General features: G+C 43.8%; 1 protein-coding gene across 3 annotated transcripts in view; it reads right to left on the bottom strand.

Annotated features, from left to right (window-relative positions):
* Nucleotides 1-1,331: 1,331 nt before the first annotated feature.
* Nucleotides 1,332-24,160, bottom strand: part of TRPC5 (transient receptor potential cation channel subfamily C member 5) — a 262,537-nt gene continuing 239,708 nt past the window's right edge. For 2 of the 3 annotated variants that reach the window (XR_004297931.1, XR_004297932.1), the window contains exons 8-12: nt 9,156-9,359; nt 8,493-8,534; nt 7,390-7,479; nt 1,440-4,639; nt 1,332-1,371 (exon numbers count right to left, since the gene is read on the bottom strand). Coding sequence is in view for 1 of the 3 variants with exons in the window: in XM_032392736.1 (XP_032248627.1) it covers nt 3,947-4,639; nt 7,390-7,479; nt 8,493-8,534; nt 9,156-9,359 (1,029 nt within the window). In the remaining 2 variants the exon portion in view is untranslated. The other variant, XM_032392736.1, reaches the window with a different exon arrangement.

The raw sequence follows: 24,160 nt of genomic DNA, 5'->3' as shown, positions 1-24,160 counted from the left end.
CTCCAATTTTCTCTGTTTATAAATTCACTCTCACATCGGCTTATACTTTCTCTGGGGTCAGATGACATTTAAGCGCTGTATTTGAAATACCTTTCTTTTTTCTTTTTCTTTTTAATTTTTTTATTGTTCTGTTAATCCCCATACATTACATCATTAGTTTTAGATGTAGTGTTCCATGATTCATTGTTTGTGCATAACACCCAGTGCTCCATGCAGAACGTGCCCTCCTCAATACCCATCACCAGGCTAACCCATCCTCCCACCCCCCTCCCCTCTAGAACCCTCAGTTTGTTTTTCAGAGTCCATCGTCTCTCATGGTTCGTCTACCCCTCCGATTTCCCCCCCTTCATTCTTCCCCTCCTGCTATCTTCTTTTTTTTTTTTCCTTAACATATATTGCATTATTTGTTTCAGAGGTACAGATCTGAGATTCAACAGTCTTGCACATTTCACAGCGCTTACCAGAGCACATACCCTCCCCAGTGTCTATCACCCAGCCACCCCATCCCTCCCACCCCACCCCCCACTCCAGCAACCCTCAGTTTGTTTCCTGAGATTAAGAATTCCTCATATCAGTGAGGTCATATGATACATGTCTTTCTCTGTTTGACATATTTCGCTCAGCATAATACCCTCCAGTTCCATCCACGTCATTGCAAATGGCAAGATCTCATTCCTTTTGCTGGCTGCATAATATTCCATTGTAAATATATACCACATCTTCTTTATCCATTCATCTGTCGATGGACATCTTGGCTCTTTCCACAGTTTGGCTACTGTGGACATTGCTGCTATAAACATCGGGGTGCATGTACCCTTTCGGATCCCTACTTTTGTATCTTTGGGGTAAATACCCAGTAGTGCAATTGCTGGATCATATGGTAGCTCTATTTTCAACTGTTTGAGGAGCCTCCATACTGTTTTCCAGAGTGGCTGCACCAGCTTGCCTTCCCACCAACAGTGTAGGAGGGTTCCCCTTTCTCCGCATCCCCGCCAACATCTGTCGTTTCCTGACTTGTTAATTTTAGCCATTCTGCCTGGTGTGAGGTGGTATCTCCTTGAGGTTTTGATTTGGATTTCCCTGATGCCGAGCGATATTGAGCACTTCTTCATGTGTCTGTTGGCCATTTGGATGTCTTCTTTGGAAAAATGTCTGTTCATGTCTTCTGCCCATTTCTTGATTGGATTCTTTGTTCTTTGGGTGTTGAGTTTGATAAGTTCTTTATAGATTTTGGATACTAGCCCTTTATCTGATCTGTCATTTGCAAATATCTTCTCCCATTCTGTCGGTTGTCTTTTGGTTTTGTTGACTGTTTCCTTTGCTTTGCAAAAGCTTTTTATCCTGATGAAGTCCCGATAGTTCATTTTTGCCCTTGCTTCCCTTGCCTTTGGCGATACGATCGCCAAAGGCAAGGGAAGCAAGGGCAAAAATTGAAATACCTTTCTTGATAGTAGCTGGTCCAGAGTGTCTGCAGAGGCCCAAAGGTGAACACAAATCTCTTTTCCTTTCTACTTTCTATGTTACAAGTTCCTACTTTTCTGAGTTAGAGTGAATAAAACTGTTGATGTCACCAATATGGAAGTTATGGCAATAGCTGTCCAGCTTTAACAGCTCACTGGCCTCAATCCCCATCATAACTAGGCCTCAAGGTAGCTAGTGCGGTTGTAAGCCCAAGTCATAAAGACGATAACCCTGAGAAGATCTGAAAAGGAATGTACTGCCCATGAAAATAGGACACTGGTTTCTTTTAGTGGTCAAGGTTGGCTGCTATCATTTATGCACATTCTGTCCTCAGAATGTAACTGAGAGAAGACTATTTTGGCTCTGTAGCTGCCCTTGTTTTCTGACAAACTGATACAGTGACAGCTGGAACAATTTTACCTAGCTTATCACAAGTACATGTGTTTGTGAGAAAGAGGTATCTTTTTCTTTTGAGGAAATAGGGCCACGTATTGGTTTTTGGTGCCATCAGTATGAATTAGGGAGGTAGCCCGGGTGCTATTTATTATCAAAAGCAAGTTTGACAACTGGAAAAGTCGAATCTGTAAATTTAGAAACCTTCCTTCTGGAAAATCACCTGTTATTGAGGTCAAGGTCATTTATGATAGCCCAACCTAGGGGAGCGGGAGAGAAATTGGAGTTGAGTAAATAATCACTTCAGACATGATCAAAGAATTATTTGGGGACAACCAAATAATTGTACAATTTACAACCTCTTATCAAATGGGTCTCGATGCAGCTTGTTCTCTTGATCACTTTTCCTGGGATCTGAGCTTTATTCAGATATATGGAGGCATATATGCATTCTTTGAAAATGTTTCATTTTACTTACTTGTATCAGAAAGTACACACATGAATTTAGATGGATTTCTGTTACTGTTGACATTTACAAGAACAGAACAACACCTAACTTTCTTACTTTTCTGAGCTACGCACTATTAATTTACTCTCTAGGACCCACACCTAGGGCTGTTTGGGTCATATGTTAGAGTGTGAATTGGGGACAACTCTGTGCTAATGTTGGTAAAAAATAATAAAAACAAAACAAAAAACCACAAAAACCAAAGCCAAAAAAACCCCCAAAAAACCCACAACCCCACCCTTGGTGAGCAGGTTATCAGTCAGTGGTTATTGGGTCAACATGATGACCATATGCATTATAGACTTCATTTTTTAACCTGCACGTTCAGATTTTGATGAGGTACTCTTGAGCTGTGGAAAATAATTTGTTTGTATGTATAAATTCGGCTTTCTTTGAAGACAGAATTTGGATTGCGCTAGGGTTATGTTATATATCTAACATAAGTTGACACATGCAATTCCCCTGCCTGCAATGAATATTAAAACTGCAACCTGAATCAGGTTATCTAGACCTAAAATTGTTTTTTCATCAGAATGCAATTAATGAAAATGAAGATGCTCTTTTTGGATTTCGACACCTCAGCAAGATGTTATTTTTCTGATTAAAAAAATATTTTCAAACCCAGACTTTCACCTTAGAAATGCTTTTGATAGCAATGATGATTAAAACTATCAACAGTAGATAGGCCCCTATATATGTACCGGCTATTTTTCTTGCCAATGTATGAGATGTAGCGACTACTGGTTAAAGTGCAGCAGAAGTTCTTAAAATAGCACACATCCTAAATACTAATCTCAATACTATCACATTTTGAAAGGTAGTAAGTCAACTGAAACACACAAACACAGGAAAGGAATTCACTAACTTATTAGATAGGACACATAATACACGGTAAATATTCACTAGCACATCTTGGGAAACTAACACATCTTTTAGAAACAAAACACTCAACAGCCCCCACGATAAGGAGAAGTCGTTGTGTTTAAAAACAAAAACAAGGAGAAGGCCAGTTCTACCTAGAAACCACAAGCTGACAATTCTTTGGAGTCTGTTCAGTCTCCCTTTGATGCTGTTCATCGAATTGGAATGGGCGACAGAGATGGGCAGGTTGGCTAGCCTCATCTGATAGCTGGTGGGGACTGCCGAGCTCGTCCCGCAGCCCCGTGGGGAAATGGCGTGAGATCCTGACGAAGGTCAGAGATCTGCGCGGCAGCAACAGTAGCGAAGTGGCACCTGGAGCTTCAAGGAAGCAAGGGTCAGAAAAGCAAAGCCAAAGGGGAAAGCACCCGGCTGCACCTCTGCTGATTCGGGGTGAACACCCCTGCAGTTGGTTGTGAGATGGACTTCGAGTTAACAGGCATAAAAAGGCAAATCATAGCAATAATAATCATCATACTAACAAGAACAAAAAAATGGAAAATGTGGCTATAAAAGATAGTGAAGATAACTAGGAGTTTCCCTCTCCTTTCTGGTGGTGGTGGTGGTGGGGGGGTGGGCAATGAGGGAATCAGATTCTATGTCACCTCTGAGAGCAAGGAAATTACAAATTTTCTCTTGTGTTCCACAACGGGATAGGGGTTTGACTTAGAGCCGCGTTGTAACTTGTTCTTCCTGTCCATCACCCCATTTGTGCATGAGCAGGTCGCAAGCCTCTCCCCAAGTTTCAAATACATCCTCCGAGGAGTCTAAAAGTTTAGAATTTGAGGAGCAGATGCTGGATGCACAGTGGAGAGAGCTAGAACAGGCTAGGGGGCATTCACTGCTCTCAGCAGCATCCCGGGCTTCACCTAATTCTACCTCACTGAGGTTAATTTCGCTTTGAGAGCAGGCCCCTGCTTTCCCTTTCTCCATCTGAGAATATCTGATGTCCTGCCACATATAATGCTGCTGAGCGATGCCATCCGAAATGGTGTACATTGGCTCTGAACTGGGTTCAGGCATATGACCGTTAAACTTGGAGAACAGGAGCCCGAGTTTCTTGAGCGAAGGACCCATGAAGGACCGTTTGCTTGATGACTCAGCTTTTGGCTTCCCTTGGGCACCCCCGGCTCTCGGCATGGTTCTGATGAGAGGTGGCCCATGGCAGGCCTTTTTCTTGCAGCCTAAGTTGAAAGAGACACTCTTGGATTTGGCCCGAGCCCCACCACTGCCATCATTGGTATCATCCCTCTGAGAGAGTTCAGTGCTGCTTGTGGAAAAGCTTCTCCTTGAGTGCTTCCTATTTCCTAAGAGGTCAAGTACTTCATATCGAAAGCTGGAGATGTCCTGCTTTAATTCCTAGGGCAAGAGAGAAGACACCTTACATTAAGAAGCTTGGTCTTTAGTTCAAAATAGGCTCATTGGGTGTCCTTTGGAATGTTCCAGGTTTTGCCTAATGGCAAATCACAAAGTACACAGACTACCAGCAAAATCTCACATTATTCCAGCACAAGAAAAACATGTTAATAATTCTGTGGGCAGGGCTGGCCATTGGAAAAATTGTGCAGTTGGCAAAGTTGATTTCAGATGGCCCTTACCAGGAGGACACCAACAGACTTGTCCCTGCTAAAGCGCTAACCTGCAACTAAGGTACTAGCTCTCATCTGCATATAGAAAGACTGTGGAAGATGAAAAAGCTTTTAGGACCCTAAGGAATGAAAGTAGGGAAGTGGAACGTGTCAGGTTAGAGACTGCTCTTTGGGGACAGGGGGTCCTGTCCACTCAAGTCCCGAGGAAATGTCATCTTCTTCTTTGTTTTTTTTTTTTTTAAGATTTTATTTATTTATTTGTCAGAGAGAGAGAGAGAGCGAGCACAAGCAGGGGGAGTGTCAGGCAGAGAGAGAAGCGGGCTCCCCACCTGAGCAAGGAGCCCGATGCGAGACTCGATCCCAGGACCCTGAGCCGAAGGCAGACGGTTAACTGATTGAGCCACCCAGGTGTCCCCAGGAAATGTCTTCTCTAACTGACGGCCTAGATGCTAGATTGCTCCTTTAAAAGCCACCTTTTAAAAGCTTAAGTTGGATCCTTGCTCCCCTGCTTAAAACTTTTTAGTAACTTGTCACTGACCTTGGATAAAAGTAGAAATGCCATTCCAAGGGCTACAAGGTCTTTCAAGACCCCGTGTCAGCCCTTCCTACTCTTTCCTCGGGCTCTCTACTGTCCACCTGCATGGACATAGTCTCTCTTGCCTCTGGGTCTTTGCCTGTGCTGTTCTCTCCACTTAGAACACTCTTCTCGGCGATTCTCCTTTATCTGCAAGCCTCAGCTAAAACACAGCTTCTTCTGTAAAGCCGCCCTGACTCCCCAGATCCCAGTTGTGTCCCTGCTCTCTGTCCCACAGCATCCTGTGTTTATCCTGTCACAATACTCAGTCATTTGTCACCTTCTCTTTCTTTTTTTTTTTTTGAAGATTTTATTTATTTGACAGAGAGAGAGATCACAAGTAGGCAGACAGGCAGAGGGAGAGGGAGAAGCAAGCTTCCTGCTGAGCACAGAGCCCGATGTGGGGCTCGATCCCAGGACCCTGGGATCATGACCTGAGCCGAAGGCAGATGCTTAACCATCTGAGCCACCCAGGCGTCCCTGTCACCTTCTCTTGTTACTGTCTGTGTGTCACTCCATGAGAGTGGGGGCTGGTGATATCTTGCTCATCACTGTACCCCAGCACCCAGTGGGGTGCTTGGCACACAGCAGGCCCTCAATAGATGAGTTATATCTATGGATTAGGATAATGGCCTTTTAAAAAAAGATTTATTTATTTATTTGAGGGCGAGAGAGAGAGGTGGGGAGGGGCAGAGGGAAAGGGAGAGAGAAACCCAAGCAGACTGCGCTGAATGTGGAGCCCGACTCGGGGCTCGATCCCATGACCCTGAGATCATGACCTGAGCCAAAACCAATAGTCAGAGGCTCAACCAACTGCGCCACCCAGGCACGGATAATGGCCTTTTTATGTTCCTTAGAAAATATACATGTGTGGACGCCTGGGTGGCTCAGTCAGTTAAGTGTCTGCTTCAGCTCAGGTCATGATCCCAGGGTGCTGGGATCGAGTCCCACATCGGGCTCCCTGCTCAGCGGGGAGCCTGCTTCTTCCTCGGCCTGCTTGTGCTTTCTCTGACAAATAAATAAATAAAATCTTTTTTAAAAAAGAAAATATGCATGTGTTCTAAGGTAGGGTTTCTCAATCACTTGACATGTTAGCTGAATGATCTTGGTTGTGTGGGGGGCTGTCCCATGCATTGTAGGATGTTTAGTAGCAATCTTGATCTCCACCCACTAAATGTCACTAGCACACACATCCAGTGTGACAACCAAAAATGTCTCCAGACATTGCCAAATGTGCCCTAGGGAACAAAATTGCCCCTGATTGAGAACCACTGTTTTAGGCTAATGCTAGTATTAGGAGAATTTTGATGTTTTGTGGTAGGGTTTGTTAAATCTTAGATTTAATGATGGATTAATTGGTCTTCATCTTATATCTCTGAAGTAAAGAAGGCCTTTACATTTGCAGGCATTTTCTTTTTGCTTTCTTGCCCCTCACCGTGCATCCTTGCCACAACACTTAAAGCCCTCAATTCCCACACTGGGAGACACCCAGAATATTAAAAGGGATGCATAAGGCAAATTTCTTTTGTTCATAAAGCTGATTATGGTGGCAGACATTGATGAAATCTCTCCATTAGCTGGATGACAGACCATTCTTTTTTTTTTTTTTTTTTTTTTGAGAGAGAGAGAACATGAGTGGGCGGGGGGAGGGGCAGAGGGAGAGGGAGAGAGACAAGCAGACTCTCTGCTGAGCGTAGAGCCTGACTCAGGACTCGATCTCACTACCCTGAGACCATGACCTGAGCTGAAATCAAGAGTTGGACGCTTAACCGACTGAGCCACCCAGGCGCCCCAATGACAGACCATTCTAAGAGAACATAAAAATCATAGCGGGTTTTGCTGTATTATAGGCAGTTAAATGATCACCAGAAACCTCGAACCCTGTGAAGATTATAATGCTTAAGAAATGTGAAGTGAGAAATTAAACCACTTCATGATTCAATTACCTTAAAATTTTCTTCTGTTAGTCCCTCGTTTGTTTTGGAATTTCTTATCATAGCAGCTACATATCTTTTGACTAAATTCCTGATGACTTCCTGGAAATTAAAAAAAAGGGGGGGCATTCAGTTTTCTTCTCAGGCTCTCAGGAAAATAAGAAACACTGTCAAGAAAAAAACATGCTCAGACTGTCTTTGCAATAGGAAATCCTCCCGGGATCCAGTCATTTTCCTCAAAAATCCTGTTCAGTCCATTGGTTAAATGAAGAATGACTGTGTGTCCAAATGTGGTGGCAGAGTGGGCCAGCAAAATCAAATTCATCCAACACGAAACATTTCTGCCCACAGAGAAGGCAAACACAGATTCACATTTACAGAATAATGAGAGTGGAATAATCCTTGGATGGTCATGGCCAATACCCTCCCTTTCAGGCTGGATTAAACTTTAACCCTCCTTGTAAGATGAGAGTTGTTCTTCCCTCTTGTAGAATTGATAAAGTCATTCTTTGGTGTCACGAAGTCTGCTGATTTCAACGTCTGCTTATTATATAATCCAGATATTTTTCTTAAAGTCAATGTACACTTCTCCTTTACAGGGATGACCTCTTTTTTTAAAAAAGATTTTACTTATTTTAGAGGGAGAGTGGGGGAGGGACAAAATGAATCCTAAGCAGGCACCCCACTGATCGCATAGCCTGGTGCAGGTACGCGGGGCTCGATCCCACAACCCTGAGATCATGACCTGAGCCAGAATCAAGAGTCGGAAGCCCAACTGACTGAGCCACCCAGGCACCTCAGGATGGCCACTTTTTACTTAGCCTCCTGGGAATGGCACACACGTGGTCACTCTACTTTGTGTCAGTGACGGTGATGATGATAGCTACCACTAAATGTGCCAGGACACGTGCGCACACACACAACACACACGATCACACACACATGATCACACATGCATGCTCACCACTCGATTCTCACAACAACCCTGTGAATTAAGTTATATCACCCCCATTTAACAGATGCGGAAACCGAGGCTCAGCAAAGTTAAGTGACTTGTCCGAGGTCACACCAACTGACCAAGAACGATTTTGCTTAGTCACTGGGACGAGCTTTACCTGATAATGTTGATTCTGTATCAGGCTGTCAGCGTGGCGTTCCTGTAATTGAAAATGGACAGAGAGCTCACATCAGTGGTCTCCCAGCAGCCCATCCACTCGAATATATTTCTTTATGTTAGGACTGGAGAATAACACAGGAGCTCCTGCCTGACAAACCCCCAGGCCTCTGTAGGTTGGAGTGATTTTATGTTGTTTAATATAGGGACTGTCATGAAGGGTGGGGCAGGGGGGAAGATAGAAAACAGTTTTGTTTAAAAAGAAATGGAATTAGAGGGTATTATGCTCGGCGAAATAAGTCAATCAGAGAAGACAGTTATCATATGATCTCACTAATATGAGGAATTTGAGAAATAAGGCAGAGGATCATAGGGGAAGAGAGGAAAAAATGAAACAAGACGAAGCCAGAGAGGGAAAGAAACCGTAAAAGGCTCTGAATTTCAGGAAACAAACTGAGAGTTGCTGGAGTGGTGGGGGATGGGAGGGATGGGGTGGCTGGGTGATGGACATTGGGGAGGGTATGTGCTATGGTGAGCGCTGTGAATTGTGTAAGACTGATGAATCACAGACCTGCACCCCTGAAACAAATAATACATTATGTTAATAAAAAAATAATAATATTTACTGAGCACCTAAAAAAAATGGAATTTTAAAAAGCCTTACTGTGAAGCTTCTCAAGTTGTGCCTTCTCCGTCTACCATCAGGGTCTCTTTTGGGGCAGAAGGTGTTGTTGAACCAGTTACCAAGGTAGAGAAATGACTTGGGACTGGGGATGATGTTGAAAGGAGGTGGCAAGGTGCCGCCTTCATCAAAGTAACTCATCCAGAGTTTTGTCCTTGCAAACTTCCACTCAATATCGGCATGATCCTGTGAAAGAGAGAAGTTCAGGAATTTGGAATAGGAAACTGCAAAATGCACCCATGCCTCCTTCTAAAAGTTCGGCTTGCTTCTATAGAGGGCAATCTGTCAGTAGGTATAAAAATTCAGGGGCGCCTGGGTGGCTCAGTCGTTAAGCGTCTGCCTTCGGCTCAGGTCATGATCCCAGGGTCCTGGGATCGAGCCCCACATCGTGCTCCCTCCTCCGCGGGAAGCCTGCTTCTCCCTCCCCCACTCCCCCTGCTTGTGTTCCCTCTCTCGCTGTGTCTCTCTCTGTCAAATAAATAAATAAAATCTTTAAAAAAATTCAAATTACACATACCCCAGGACCCAGTAATCCTACTTCTAGAGATTTATCTGATCATCATACTTGCAAAAAGATGTATGCACAGGGTCGTTCACTGTTAGCACTGTAGCTTGTCATAGTGAAACAACTAGCAACGACCTAAATATCCAACAGTGGGAGCCTGCTTGAGTAAATGATGTTATGTCCACAAAATGGCTTGCAATATAGCTATTACAAATATAGTACATCTATCACCATTTTATATATAGAACATATATATGTGTATATGCGCTTATCCATATATCTGTAAGAGCTCCAAGACCTGGAAGTGAAAAAAGCAACATAAAGCATCTATTGTGTACCATGATGCCATTTATGCACCCGAAGAACCCTTTATATGACATGCTTACATGTTCTAGACAGGTACATACCAAACTGTCAACAGTGGTTATTTTTGAGGAGTGGAATTGATGTGGGCAGGCTTTTTTTCTTTAAGACTTTTTATTTCAGAGAGAGAGAGGAGGGGTAGAGGGAGAGAACCCCCAAGCAGACTCCCTGCTGAGTGTGGAGCCCGACAGGGTGCTTCATCCCAGGACCCCTGAGATCACGACCTGAGCCAAAACTAAGAGTCGGACGCTCAACTGATGAGCCACCCAGGCACCCCGAGGCTTTTTTAAAAATTCCGTATCATTGAGGTATGATTTCCATAGCATAAAATTCACACATAAAATTCACACACATCCAATTCACACATTTTAGGTTTTCCATGAGTTTTGACAAGTGTATATATCTGTGTAACCACCATCATAATCAAGATACACACACACACACTTTTCTAGGAGTTTTAAGACCTGAATGGACTGCTGTAACCACCACAGTCAGGATACACAACAGTCCCACCACCTCCCCCAAATTCCTTAGTGTTGCCCCTCTGTAATCAAGCTCTCCCCAACCCCTAGCCCCTGGCAACCACTGCTCCATTCTCCAGCACTTTTATTTTTTTTAAAAAGATTTTATTTATTTATTTGACAGAGAGAGAGAGCACAAGCAAGGGTGGAGGGGCAGAGGGAGAAGGAGAAGCAGGCTCCCTACTGAGCAGGGATCCCGACTCAGGGCTCGATCCCGGATGCCGGGATCACGACCGGAGCTGAAGGCAGACACTTAACCGACTGAGCCACCCAGGTGCCCCTCCGTTCTCCAATGCTTTAGTTTGCCTCTTCCAAGATACCAGATACATGGAATCATACAGTAGATACCTTTTTGAGATTGGCTTTGAGATTCGTCCATGTTCCATTTTAGTGGAACATTTAATTCCAGTTAGGTAACATGCAGTGTTACATTAGTTTCAGGTGTACGATACAGTGATTCAACACTTCCCTGCATCACCCAGTGCCATGTGTCAGGTTTTTAAAGTTTAGCCATTCTAACAGACAAGTAGTTGGAGCTCATTATGGTTTTAAGATGCATTTCCCAAATAGCTACTCATGTTGAGCATCTTTTCATATGCGTTATATCGATATATCCTCTGTGGTGAAGTGGCTGTTCAGATCCTTTGCCCATTTTTATTGCATTGTTTTCTTACAGGTGAATTTTTATAAATATATATATATATATACACAAACACATACCTCAGAGATATTGCGGTCTTGGTTCCAGACCATCACATAGCAAATATCACAATAAAGCAAGTCAAATGAATTTTTTGGTTTCGTAGTGCATATAAAAGTTATGTTTACACTATACTGTCGTCTGTTGAGTGTGCAATAGCATTATTCAAAAAACAATGTGTACACTTTAATTAGAAAGTACTTTAAAGATTTATTTATTTATTCTCAAGCAGACTCTGAGCTGGGCATGGAGCCTGATGTGGAGCTTGATCCCAGGACCCTGAAATCATGACTTGAGCTGAAATCAAGAGTTGGATGCTTAACCGACTGAACCACCCAGCCACCCCAATTAGAAAGTACTTTATTGCCAAAAAATGGTAACCATCATCTGAGCTTTCAGCAAGTCATAATCACTGATCACAGATCACCATAACAAATGTAATAATATTGAATATGTTTGAAATATTGCAAGAGTTACCAAAATGTGAGAGAGACAAAAAGTGAGCAAATGCTGTTGGAAAAACGGTGCCAATGGACTTGCTCGTCGCAGGGTTACCACAAACCTTCAATTTGTAAAAAAAACAAAAAACAAAAAACAAAAAACCACAGTACCTGCGAAGCACAATAAAATGAGGTTTGCCTGGGGTGCCTGGGTGGCTCAGTTGGTTAAGCCTTTGGCTCAGGTCATGATCCCAGGGTCCTGGGATGGAGTCCCACACTGGGCTCCCTGCTCAGCGTAGAGTCTGCTTCTCCCTCTCCCTCTGCTGCTCCCCCTTCTTGTGCTCTCTCTCTCTCTCTGTCAAATAAATAAATAAAATCTTAAAAAAAAAAAAACAACCCATGAGGTATGCCTATATTCTGGATACAAGCTCTTTGTTAGGAATGTGACTTGCAAATGTTTTTTCCCCAGCTGCATCTTGTCTTTTCACACACTTAATGGTTTCTTTCATAGAGCAAGCTGTATTAATTTCAGTGAAGTGAAATTTATCACTGTTGGACTGAGGATCTTAGTCCCTTGCTGGCTATTGGCTGAAGACTTTCCTCAGTTCCTTGCCATATGGGCTTCTCCATAGGACGGCTTATAACATGGCAGCAGGCTTCACTCAGTGGTAGTGAATGAGAAGAGCCATGGTCTTCATGTACCCTACTCTCTGAAGTGACATCACTTCTGCCATGTCTCATATGTTAGGACTGAGTCCCTAGCCCACAGTCAAGGGAAAAAGATTGTATAAGGGTTCAGATGCCTGGAAGTGGGGATCAGTGGGGTCCGTCTCAGAGGCTTCTTACCGTATTGCTTCCCAGAAATTGAGAAACTGAATGACTGTAATCTTGAGTAACAAATCCTTTTCTAAGTCATGTGGTTTATAATTCCTTGCTTTTGATAAAAGATAAGGCAAACCTAATCAAGTTGTCAGATGATAGATTATTGAAATATTATTTTACAAAAAATCATTACATGACTTTTTGGCATGTAACTCAGAGTTCTAGAAAATTGAATGACAATGGCATAATAAAACTGTCCATTCACATATACTTATTGATATGAAAAGTTTTCGGGGCGCCTGGGTGGCTCAGTCGTTAAGCGTCTGCCTTCGGCTCAGGTCATGATCACAGGGTCCTGGGATCGAGCCCCGCATCGGGCTCCCTGCTCCGCGGGAAGCCTGCTTCTCCCTCTCCCATTCCCCCTGCTTGTATTCCCTTTCTCGCTGTGTCTCTCTCTGTCAAATAAATAAATAAAATCTTTAAAAAAAATAAAATAAAAAAAAAAAAAGAAAAGAAAATGATATGAAAAGTTTTCTTAGCACTTAATTTTATAAAAATATAAAAATATAGTTGATGCTGAATTTTGTTCCTGAATATTACTTAATATTCTGTGGATATAATAACTAGTTAGTGAAAAACTCTATTCACCTATATAAGCAATTCATTTCCAATAAAAATGTATTTTTATGTCTTGGTTATTTATTAAAATTTGTATTATATTTGTGTTCTTTTTTTTTTTAAGATTTTATTTATTTATGTGACAGAGAGAGAGACACAGTGAGAGAGGGAACACAAGCAGGGGGAGTGGGAGAGGGAGAAGCAGGCTCCCCGCGGAGCAGGGAGCCCGATGCGGGGCTCGATCCCAGGACCCTGGGATCATGACCTGAGCCGAAGGCAGACGCTTAACGACTGAGCCACCCAGGCGCCCCTATTTGTGTTCTTTTGAGGTGTTTTGTACTGCTAATCATGGAATCATAACTAAATTCAAAGGAAATACTTTAACATTTATTGCCTTCTGGCCACAGGAAATAAAAAATTAAAATTTAATTTATATTTTTGTTATGAAGAACTCTTATAGAGTGATCAATAGTAATAAAATATTTAAAACAAAAATTTTATAGCATTAGGGTAAAATCCTGTGGGGATGTGAATGGAAATAAGAATGCAAGGAGAAAAGGAATGATGTAAACTTTCTGCCTTTAAAGAAGATTTTAGCCATTTAATTTTAATTCTTTAAAGATTTTATTTATTTATTTATTTATTTGACAGAGAGAGAGAGAGAGAAAGCACAAGCAGGGGGGAGCAGGAGAGGGAGTAGCAGTCTCCCTGCTAGGGATCCCAATGCTGGTCTTGATCCCAGGACTCTGGGATCATGACCTGAGCCAAAAGCAAGACGCTTAACAGACTGAGCCACCCAGGTGCCCTGCCATTTAATTTTTAAATACATGGTTATCAGTCACAAATTGCTATGGTACTCAGATTTCATTGGATACATTTAAATGAGTGATTAGGTAGTTTTATTTTAAATGTCAGTATTTATCCTATTCTAGAAATTACATCATTTGCAATGGTTTAAACTTAGGATGACATATTTTGATGTCAACTCAAAAACATATAAAAGGATATATAGATTTTTTTCCCACCAAATTCATTAGAGAGTATGCTGGAAAAGCGCTTGAATGTCCTTGATGAGACCCAGGACTAAGACAGCTTCAATATATAAATTATATATATATATGCACACAATTATCAGTATAGTAACTATCACTGCCTTGAGAGACAATGGTGCTGTAGGCAAGCTGCCATGCAGAGGAGGACAGGGGTTTTTTCCACTACATTTCTGAGCCCATAACACCAGAAACAAACCTTGAATTTTCATTTTACCCTCTGATGGCCCCAAATAGCCAGTCTTTCATCCGCAGAATGTTTCTGTAGTTCTTGAAATGAAGTAGCTATTCAATAAGTATTTCTTAAGATGAACTGAGTCACATTTTCAAACTCGCCTAGATATCCTGGTATCTAGAAATGCTCTTTTCTTTTTTTTAATCCCTATGTGAGTTAAGCTTTTTGTTTGTGTTTTAAACACTAAGAAGTTATGTCCCTTTTTTAAAAAAAACAACAGTTGTTTAAAATGCTGAGGGGAAAAAAAGGCATTCGATCTCAACAAAGAATAGAGTCATAAAGTGGGCCAAGTGATAAACCATAGACATCTTTGTGAGCTCAGGAGGCTTTCTGGTGTCCCTCCTTGCCCCTAGTCCATTTAGATGGGGGATATGATTTTGGCTAAGCAATTTGAAAACAGCTCAAGGACCCCCACTGCTACCTTTTCCTGCCCCTAGTACTCAGGTGAGCTCAGGTTGGGAATTTCTATGTACTAACTTAACAGAGAAGTTACTGCAAATTACTGTCTCAGTAGTGCTTTTCCATTCATTCATCATGTATTAATTCATAGTGCACCTAACCTCCATTCTTTGGTTCCCATGTTGAGCAACGAGCTACTATATTCCAGGCATTGTGCTAGGTGCTGGGTAGAGAGAGATGACTGTCCAAAAGTGGTGGGAATATCACACAGGACATGATTAGCATACAGAATTAATGGCTGAAACCTGAAGATCTGGACATAAGAGAGCACCTGGCAGGATTAAACTGTGTGAGCTGTAAAGTGATTAGTAAATATTCGTTCGTACATTCATTCACTCATCAAATATATATAGACGCTAGGTGTTGGGATTGTAGCCGTGAACAACAGGGACAAAAAGATGATTTGGCGTCTAGAAACCTGTTTTATTTTCAATCCTTGATCTAATTTGAATTGCAAGATTAGAGCTGTGGCTTGTGTAGTTGTATTTGTCTACAACTTCCCTGAATGTATGATGCCCAAAAGGTTTTCTTGCATCTGCACAGGGCTAGCCTTTCACCTTGTGTGATGGGCAAATCAGACATTGTCTTTTCCTTGCATATTTTCAGTGTTTGGCGGCGCTGCGTTCTCCTACTCTCTGCCCTACCCTTTCTGCTCAACTATTACTCTTGAACATTCTCCAAAGTCAGCCCCTGGGAGGGTTCTTTTGTGGTTCTTCCTCTTCCAGACTTCCCAAAATTTTCAGGACTTTTGTGCTACCGTAATGTGCATTTATTTACTTTTTAATTTTTTAAAAAGATGTTATTTATTTGAGAGCGAGAGTGAGCGAGAGAGAGTGGGCGAGCACACGCACAAGCACAGGGGAGGGGCAGAGGGAGACGGGAGAAGCAGACTCTTCACTGAGCAGGGGGCCCGATGCGGGACTCTATCCCAGGATCTTGGGATCATGACCTGAGCCGAAGGCAGACGCTTAAAGACTGAGCCACCCAGGCGCCCCCATAATGTGCTTTTAATGACACATAGATTTACATATGTGTTCTAGTTCACGTGTGTGCCATGCATTGCCTTTGAGATTGTCAGGTCCTGTAGAGCAGGCCAGGGCTTCTATTTATCTCCTTTCACTAACCCAGTGTAATGTTCTGTGACTGTAGAACACAACCTCAAATGTTGTTGACTAGCTCAGATCCAGAACACATGGCCACAGCAAGGTCAAATGCACATGTCTGTTCAATTTCACATTTCTCAACAAATCCAAGCTCAAGGTTCTTTGCCTTGCAATCAAACCACGAGGCCCATTTCTTACCAGCTTTTGACAAATTCTTATGCACGCTCTTAGATCTCCTGCCAGCAACCATCTTGCCTGAGCAAATTGGAAAGCTTTATAACATAATGCAAAGGGAGAGCGGCAGGCAGAGACATAGCAGAGAAGAGCTAATAATAACCTTTAAGGAGAAAAGCTACTCCCAGGAGTCTTGGGCCCAATGGCAGGCTGGTTGCAGGGTGTTTTGGGTAAGGGATATTTTGGCATTTTTTTCACATTAACTAGTAGCTGCTTACTTCATTTGGGTAGAAGCCCCACTTTGTTTCCCTATGAGGGGAAGGCAACACACCCCAAACTGAAGCGAGAGAATTCACTTCCCTGGCATTTCGAGGGAAGCCGACCCCACTTGGAGTGCTTTCTTCACCTGGTAGAATTCAGGGCACGCTTCTCAAAGGTTGGTGTGCATATGGGGCATTTGTTAAAGATGCAGATTTCTGGACCGCACCCAATGCTATACATTGTATTGTAGTTTTGCCTCGGGGCTAAAAATGCCATTTTAAAAAGATGTAAGCATTTAAAATATATCATGGTTTTTGTAACTCCATTTTTGTTTGCATTCAGTTAAAAAAAATATACAGGAATCTTCAGAATATGGAAGTAGTCCAGGTCTCCTGGAAGCCCTGAAGTAGAGAACGTCCCCTCAGTGAGTATCGCCATTCCCCTCCATGCCCTGACCTCCGGGCTCACTGCGCGTGTGTGGTGGTCTAGCGGGGACTCAGTGCCCCAGCTCTAAAGAATCGGCAGTCCTCCTCTCTTCCCCAAGGTGGCTGGATGGTTATGATAAGGAAAATCTGTGTCTTAAGATGGCTGACTGAGCCAGTGGGAGAGTCTCAGCCCCTGCCCCGGGGGGCTCTTTCGGGTTCTTCTCCCTGCTCTGCTTCCCGCACGCACGAATCCGGGTTCCTCTCCCTGCCCCGCTTCGCGCATGCGCCAAGAGTGCCCAGTATGCGGAAGTAGAAGTGTATAAATTGTCCCCTTTGTGCTCGGGGCTCAGACTTTGGAGACTACTGTCCTCTGAGCCCCACAGTGTTAAATAAACCTCCTATCCTCCAAGATCTCCGGGTGTCGCTTGGTTCTTCCGTAGGGCAATCTAGTCCAGGTTCTGTAACAGAATGTCCCGTTCCTATCACTCTGGGGCCTGCTGCGAGTGACGTTGAGATTGGTTTATCTACTTCAGAGCCCTCGTAGCAACCTCAGTTCAAGGGCACAAACTCAGCTGCAAAACATCGGGGTATAAAAGAGAGTCCTTCCTCCAGTGCCAACTCCCCGCCCAGCCGTTGTCCCCAGCATCCCTCGCACCCTAGTACTGATGCCCCCTCAATAGTCCAGTTAACCCTTCCCAGACTGCAAGAGCCCCCTCGTTGGGTGTTACAAACAGGTCCTTCTCCCGACCGAACATACGCAGTTGCCTAGTGGGCGGCCATTGTGTCTGTCCCTCCTCGCCCCTCCCCCACCCCTCCCCAGGCGGGAAACAGCTGCAAATCCCTCTCTGCGATTGCTAAGTGGTTGGAATTACCACTCTGACCACTCAGGGGCTTGGTGTGTGTTACTCTATTACTGGTTACCCAGCTGAGATCAAGAGTCAGATGCTCAACCAACTGAGCCACCCAGACACCCCAGCGTAGGTAAGTTTTGGTTGAGGAATAGCACCTTACAAGCCTTTGGGTAATCTAAACTATGTAGATCATATGGAAACAAACCATGTTACTTTCTCTAGGCCTCCCGTTTATCACTGCAAAAAAAGAACTTGTGATAGATCTCTCCAGGGGTCCTCAAAGAAAATAAGCTCTAATTGGACTCTCAGATCCTACTGAGCCCCGTTGCTGGAAGAATTGTCCCTCCCTACATCCTGACAAGGGGTGCTGGCTGTCATGACACCAGGGCTCTCTTAGTGCTTTCTGGAGCCGCTGTCTTCTCTACGTAAGTGCCTTCTGGCCATTTTCAAACACAGTGGGCCAGAAAATAAAATGCCAAGTGTTTCACCTTTAGCTTGCCCCTGGGAAAGGGACATCAGCCAGCCAGAACTTGCCACTTGTCTAGAGCTACATTTCTATGGCAATGGTGGAAGCATCCCATCCCCAGGATCCCAGATGCTTAACCGACTGAGACACCCAGGCGCCCCTAGGACCCAAGCTCTTAACCACTAAGGTGCTAAGGTGTACCGTCTCTTTGGGAAGTGCTCCACGAGTGGGATTTTGCAACAAGCAGCAAGTTTACTCCTGTGTGTCAGAAAGGTACCTGCAAAAAGTGCAGAGACAGAGCCTGCTGATCAGACTCTGAGATTTTGAAAACAGATTCCACTGCACACTTGGCCAGGCCTCTGTCGGCCCAGGTTTCTTTTCCACTTGTTTCCTTCAGCTTTTTCTGCTTGTGAAGAGACCTTTGCAGGGCTCTTGCGTTCAGCCGTGTAGGTTATACACTACACAATTCTGGCAGCACCGTTCACAGCACACGTGGTGGTCCTGAAGCTCACTGAATTGTCTGTCCCCTTTTCTGGGCGTCTCCAGAAATGTAAATTGAAAGGAGACACAGATTGTTCTGCTTGCCTGTATCTTTCATTTGGGGAGTACAGGCACCTTTTCCTTTCTGAGGACAGAAGCCATCAGATGGTGGTGAGAGCTGTGGTTGGGAGCTCACCCTGCAGTTTTCAGAAATAACCAGGACTAATTCAGTCAGGCCTTCCATTTCTGAGCCTGGGCAGAAGAGAGAGGTGTGCCTGATCACGTGGGCACGGGAAAATCTACTTGTCTGTCCCCATATGCCTCACTTATCAGGACTTTACTTTGAACTCTCTAGACCACACTTCTTTTTATTTTTTTTTAAAGATGTTATTTAGGGGCGCCTGGGTGGCTCAGTCGGTTGGGCGTCTGCCTTTGGCTCGGGTCGTGATCCCAGGGTCCTGGGATCGAGCCACACATCGGGCTCCCTGCTCAGCGGGGAGCCTGATTCTCCCTCTCCTCCCCGCTTGTACTCTCTCTCGCTATCTCTGTCACTATCTGTCTCTCTCAAATAAATAAATCTTAAAAAAAAATAAAGATGTTATTTATTTATTTGAGAGAGAGAGAGAATGAGTAGCGTGGGGAGGAGCAGAGGGAGAAGCAGCCCCCCTGCTGAGCAGGAAGCTGGACATGGGGCTCTATCTCAGGACCCCGGGATCATGACCTGAGCCAAAGGCAGATGCTTAACCCACTGAGCCACCCAGGTGCCCCTCCAGGGCACATTTCTATTTTCTGGATTGCTTCTTAACATCACCTGAGGAGTCACTGGCCCTGCATTCACCTTGACCTAATTGCTTGCCTACGGCAGCCTCTCAAGTCCTTGTAGAAAGAATGAATTAATGAATGAACAAACTTGCCATGTAGCCCCGGTCAAGTCTCAACCTTTGGAAGCCTGTTTCCTCATCCGTAACCCACAGATAATATTGCCTACACTCAAAAGTCCTCATGAGGATCAAATAAGACAATATCTGCAAATGTGCTTTGGGAAGTATAAAGCGCTATGTTACTATAATTATGAAATCCATCATGTAGGCAGATCTCTTTTCAGTCAGATAATGCTTCCACCCATTGCCATAGAAATGTAATCTCCAAACACCAAACACTTGCAATGGATATAAATCCGCATTATGCATTTTTTAACATGGTCGACAAACCGAAGATCAGGGATTTCCTCAAGCTTCTCCCCATCAATCAGTGAAAAAGTATGTGTTGAGTACCTATGATGTGTCCCACATGTTACTAAGCAGCAGGGGAATATAAAGAAAACCTAAAGCAGAGCCCCTGTCTTCAAGGAGCCTCAGTCTACAAAGGTAGAAAAGAGATACATATGGAAACAACTAGAACAGCAGTAGGCAAAGGATGGCCTGCAGGCCTAATCTTGCCTGCCACTTGGTTTTGAACAGCCTGAGATCTACGAGGGGTTGTTACATTTCTAAGTGATTGAAAAGACATCAAAAGAAGAGTAATAGTTTTTACACAAAAATTATATGAATTTCAAATTTCCGTGCCCGTAAATAAAGTTTTATTGGCACACAGTCATGCCCTTTTGTTTATGTATTTCTATGGCTTCCTTTGTGTTATAATAGCAGAATTGGATAGTGGTGACAGAGATCTTATTGTCCACAAAGCCTAAAATATTCACTGTCTGCCCTTTTGTAGAAAAAATTTGACCAACCCCTGAATAGAGGCCAAGGAGCTCAGCTTTGGTCAGCTTTGTCTGTTGCTCTGTCTTCACACTTTAAAATATTTTGTCACATGCATTGGGAATTCATGGATTTGCTCATTTATTCAGTAGATACTAAGTGAGAGCCGCCTATGTGTCCGACACCCGCATCCTGGTTAAGGATGGAGGGACTCCAGCATCAGGTTTCTTGCATTAGTTTTCTTTTATGAAATGTTTGAAATGACGTCTTAAGAGAAAAACCCTGTAGCAAAATCTCCTAGAAGATTTATTGGGTGCTAGAAACTTCTTTGTACCCCCAGGAATCTTTAGGGCAAGGTCAATAGGAATTTTGGTGGAGTTAGTTGAGAAGATTCTAATTCTAATAGTTCAAACCTTCTTTAATAATGTTGATTTTCTAATGAATGAGGGGATCTAGAACACTTTCTTTTCTTTAACTATGGGAGCTTCCGGATATGCCACATTTAGTAAGAGCAGCTTTGAGATAAATATATTTGTCATAAAGCTTTTGTGATGAACTCACAATTTTATAGGCCCAGGTACTTCTCTAGAAGGTCAAATCCCCAGGGGAAATTGGGAACGAGAACAGAGGAAAGAGCAGAATCCTGTGACAGAAGACAGGAGGATAAGAAAGAAATACAATGACCCTTTCTCTTCAGTTTTACTCTTAGATCTCCTCTGTTTTTCTCTTTCAAACAAAAACAAATTTTCTTTGACAGCTGATGTAACGTAACTTTGCTGTCAGGCCTCGAGTGAAAGGCAGAGTAATGCAGCGGGTTGGTACCTCCGATGCTCCTTCTGGGTATTGTGACTTCTGTGTTGTAGCTCAAGGACACCTCCTGGCCTGTGCTGTCTCTCACATGGACTTGGGCTATAACATGGGGCTCCGATGACCACAGGAAAAGAGAGGCCTTATTAATATTAATCACTCCGAGCTCACATTTAGTTCCTCAACCTCAACTGCTCAGAAATCAAAGCTCATTTGTACCACTTAGCTTTCCAGTCAACTGACTCCTGGTGCCCAGAACAATGATAATGGGAACAAGCAGAAGCCAAGAAGAACCCCATTTTCCAACAATGACCTTTCAGCCATGGACCTTTGACTCATCCACAAATATGATTTGTAGCCAATGAAGAGAACATTCAGAGACCAGTCCATAGGGAGGCCAAGTCTTCCACGAGGAACAGTTCTTCCCGAGTCTCAGCTCTGAAATCATTGGAAATACAAACATGGTCATTTTTATGGACACAGATTGTCCATTGATGGTTGTTATTTTACAGAGTGGCTGAAGGCACCGTTGGCTTCGGGGACTGTTGCACAGACCTGATGATCCTTTGCAAAGCTGTGATGATGGTGACATTTTCCTTCAGTGCCTCTGATCTGTTTTCCTTGTTGGTGTCCCTTCCGCAGTCTTCAGGTACAATTCCCTCATGGTCTGTCTCACTCGCTTGGCCCCCTATGCAAACCTGATCTCAGTAAGGGATCAGATTCATTTACACTGAGTCACAAGTGACCTCCTAACAGCTTAACACATATTTGCATGCTAACTGGCGACAGGTCTTAAGGTGAGCTATTTCTGGATGACAGCGGGAGGAGGTTTGTGAATCCTCTGAGATTTTATGCTGCATTTGATCATGTCTGCTCATATGTGCATTTCTCTTGTCCATGTTTAACAGATGATCAAGGCAATCCATGGCCCCGAAAAAGTTAAAGGCAGTCTTCAAGGAAGAAAGGAAATGCAAAGAGAAATTTGAAACTGTGGTTCCGTGATTGTAGACCCCATGAGGACAGGGGTCTGTCTGTCCTGTTCACCTGTCACCTAATGTGTCTCCATTAACAAGAATGTAGTATAGTATGGTGTAGTCTCTCAATAAATATTTGTTAAATATAAATATATATATAAATATAAATATTTATCCATCCAAGAGATATTTATTATTAAGTGAATGGGTGAAAGAGTCCAGGACATCAGCCAGTAGATGGACAGAGGGATTCTTGGGGCATTAAGCCCTTCCTGTCTCTTGCATACTTGGTCTTGTTTGGTTTGAGTCACCCAAGAGAAGAGTCACCATGACAACTACTGATGTTCCTGCTGAACATCCAGGACAGGAGAATCTGGGATGCAGAGGGGCAGTACGGCCGTCTGCCCTGTCTGGTTGCCTTTTAGCACGGGGGAAGGAAACCCCACTTCCCTTCATTGCCTTCTTACCGTCCTCCCCCCTCCACCTCATCTTTGTTGGTGACCAAGATCATTACCAGGTAGCAGGCATCAAAGGCTGTTGCTGCTGTCAGAAGCAGAGACTGCCGCTCAGCAGAGACCTGCCAAAGGATACCTTCGGCATTTTGAGGTGAAGAGCTCCGTCCTCAGCAGATGCGGGCTCTCGGACCGCTGGCTGACAAAGCCATGAATGGACCTTGACGCAGAAAAACCGAGGAATCCATTTCTGTGTTAGACCAGCAGGGGGAAGGCCAGGCCCAGGCAAGATGCAGAGATCTGAAAAGTCAGCCTTTGGTGCCCCCTGCAGCATCCGCAGAGAGAATGCTCCTCTTCTCGAGACTTCCCTGAAGTCCACTCGCTTGTGAGGATGTACTTTCAAGAGAGCCTTTCGGCCACGCAAGAGCTCTCTGGGAAGCGACAGCATGAGAGGCCGATCCAAAGGCAGGATGTGTAAGTTGAATGAGGAATTCTTGTCATGCAAATGAGCTTGAGAGCGCTGAACTTTTTACCCTTTGTGGGTGTGATTATCTCAGGTGGGTTGTGTGATTGTTCATTGAGGAGGCTGGCAGTATTCAGGGCAGAGCTAAGAAGAAACTGGAAGTCTGAAGTGCGCACAGGCACACTGAAGGAGAAAAAGAGAGCCAGCGTGTGTGTGTGTGTGTGTGTGTGTGTGTGTGTGTTGGGGGGGAGGGGGCAGGGAATCTCAGGGAAATGGAAGGCACTTAATCTCTAGAACCAAGGGAAAGACTCCTTAGAGGATAGTCCTCTGATTAGAAGTCAGGAGACAGTCCGAGTCAGTGAATCAAGTAGAAGGATAAAGCTGAGGGAGTCCAAGGTTGGGTGTAGGGTGGGGTGGGGGGGGTGTGCATCCAGGTCTGGGGAGTTGGAATGCAGGCAGGGAAAGGGGTGGGTATAGTATTGTGATTACTTTGGATTAGACACACCTGCCAGTGCCCTTATTAAGCGTGTGCCCTTGGGTAAGTCACTTTGAGCTCTGTGCCTCAGTTTCCTCGCCTATCAAACTGAATTAATAATAGTACCTGCCTCACAAGGTTGTAAAAATTAAATGAGAAGATATGTATAAAAAGTGCTTTGTATCGTGTCTGGCATATAATAAATGCTCCATAAATGGTAGTTATTATTGATGGGAGTTATAATGATAATAGATTGAAAACAGTTGAATGCCTATCAGATTAATAAAGGCTGTCTGTATGCTAGATAGTCACTGCAGGCTTATTACTGACTTCTCTAAGCCTTAGGGGACTGAGAAAGAGCTCAGCTCGGGCCTAGAGGTGGAGGCAAAGGGCTTGTCCGAGGTCAGGTCCACGTAAGGCAAGGCAGTTAGCCCAGGGTGCTATGCTGCGCTGGGTGGACAGCAGTATAAAGACACAGAATGGGGATGTGAGAAGCCATAAGAGCAGACCTCATCTTTTAAAATTATTTTTCTAAAGGCAGGCTCTGAACTCATCCAGCTCCTAGAGATACGATTCCCCTATATGTTTCTCTTCATTGCTGGGGCATGTTCCCTATCGGCACAGGGAGGACATTATTCCCATTT

Source organism: Phoca vitulina, unplaced genomic scaffold (genome assembly GCF_004348235.1).
Source record: "Phoca vitulina isolate PV1807 unplaced genomic scaffold, GSC_HSeal_1.0 scaffold69, whole genome shotgun sequence".
Classification (NCBI taxonomy): Eukaryota; Metazoa; Chordata; class Mammalia; order Carnivora; family Phocidae; genus Phoca; species Phoca vitulina.
This window is presented reverse-complemented; position numbering and strand designations above follow the sequence as displayed.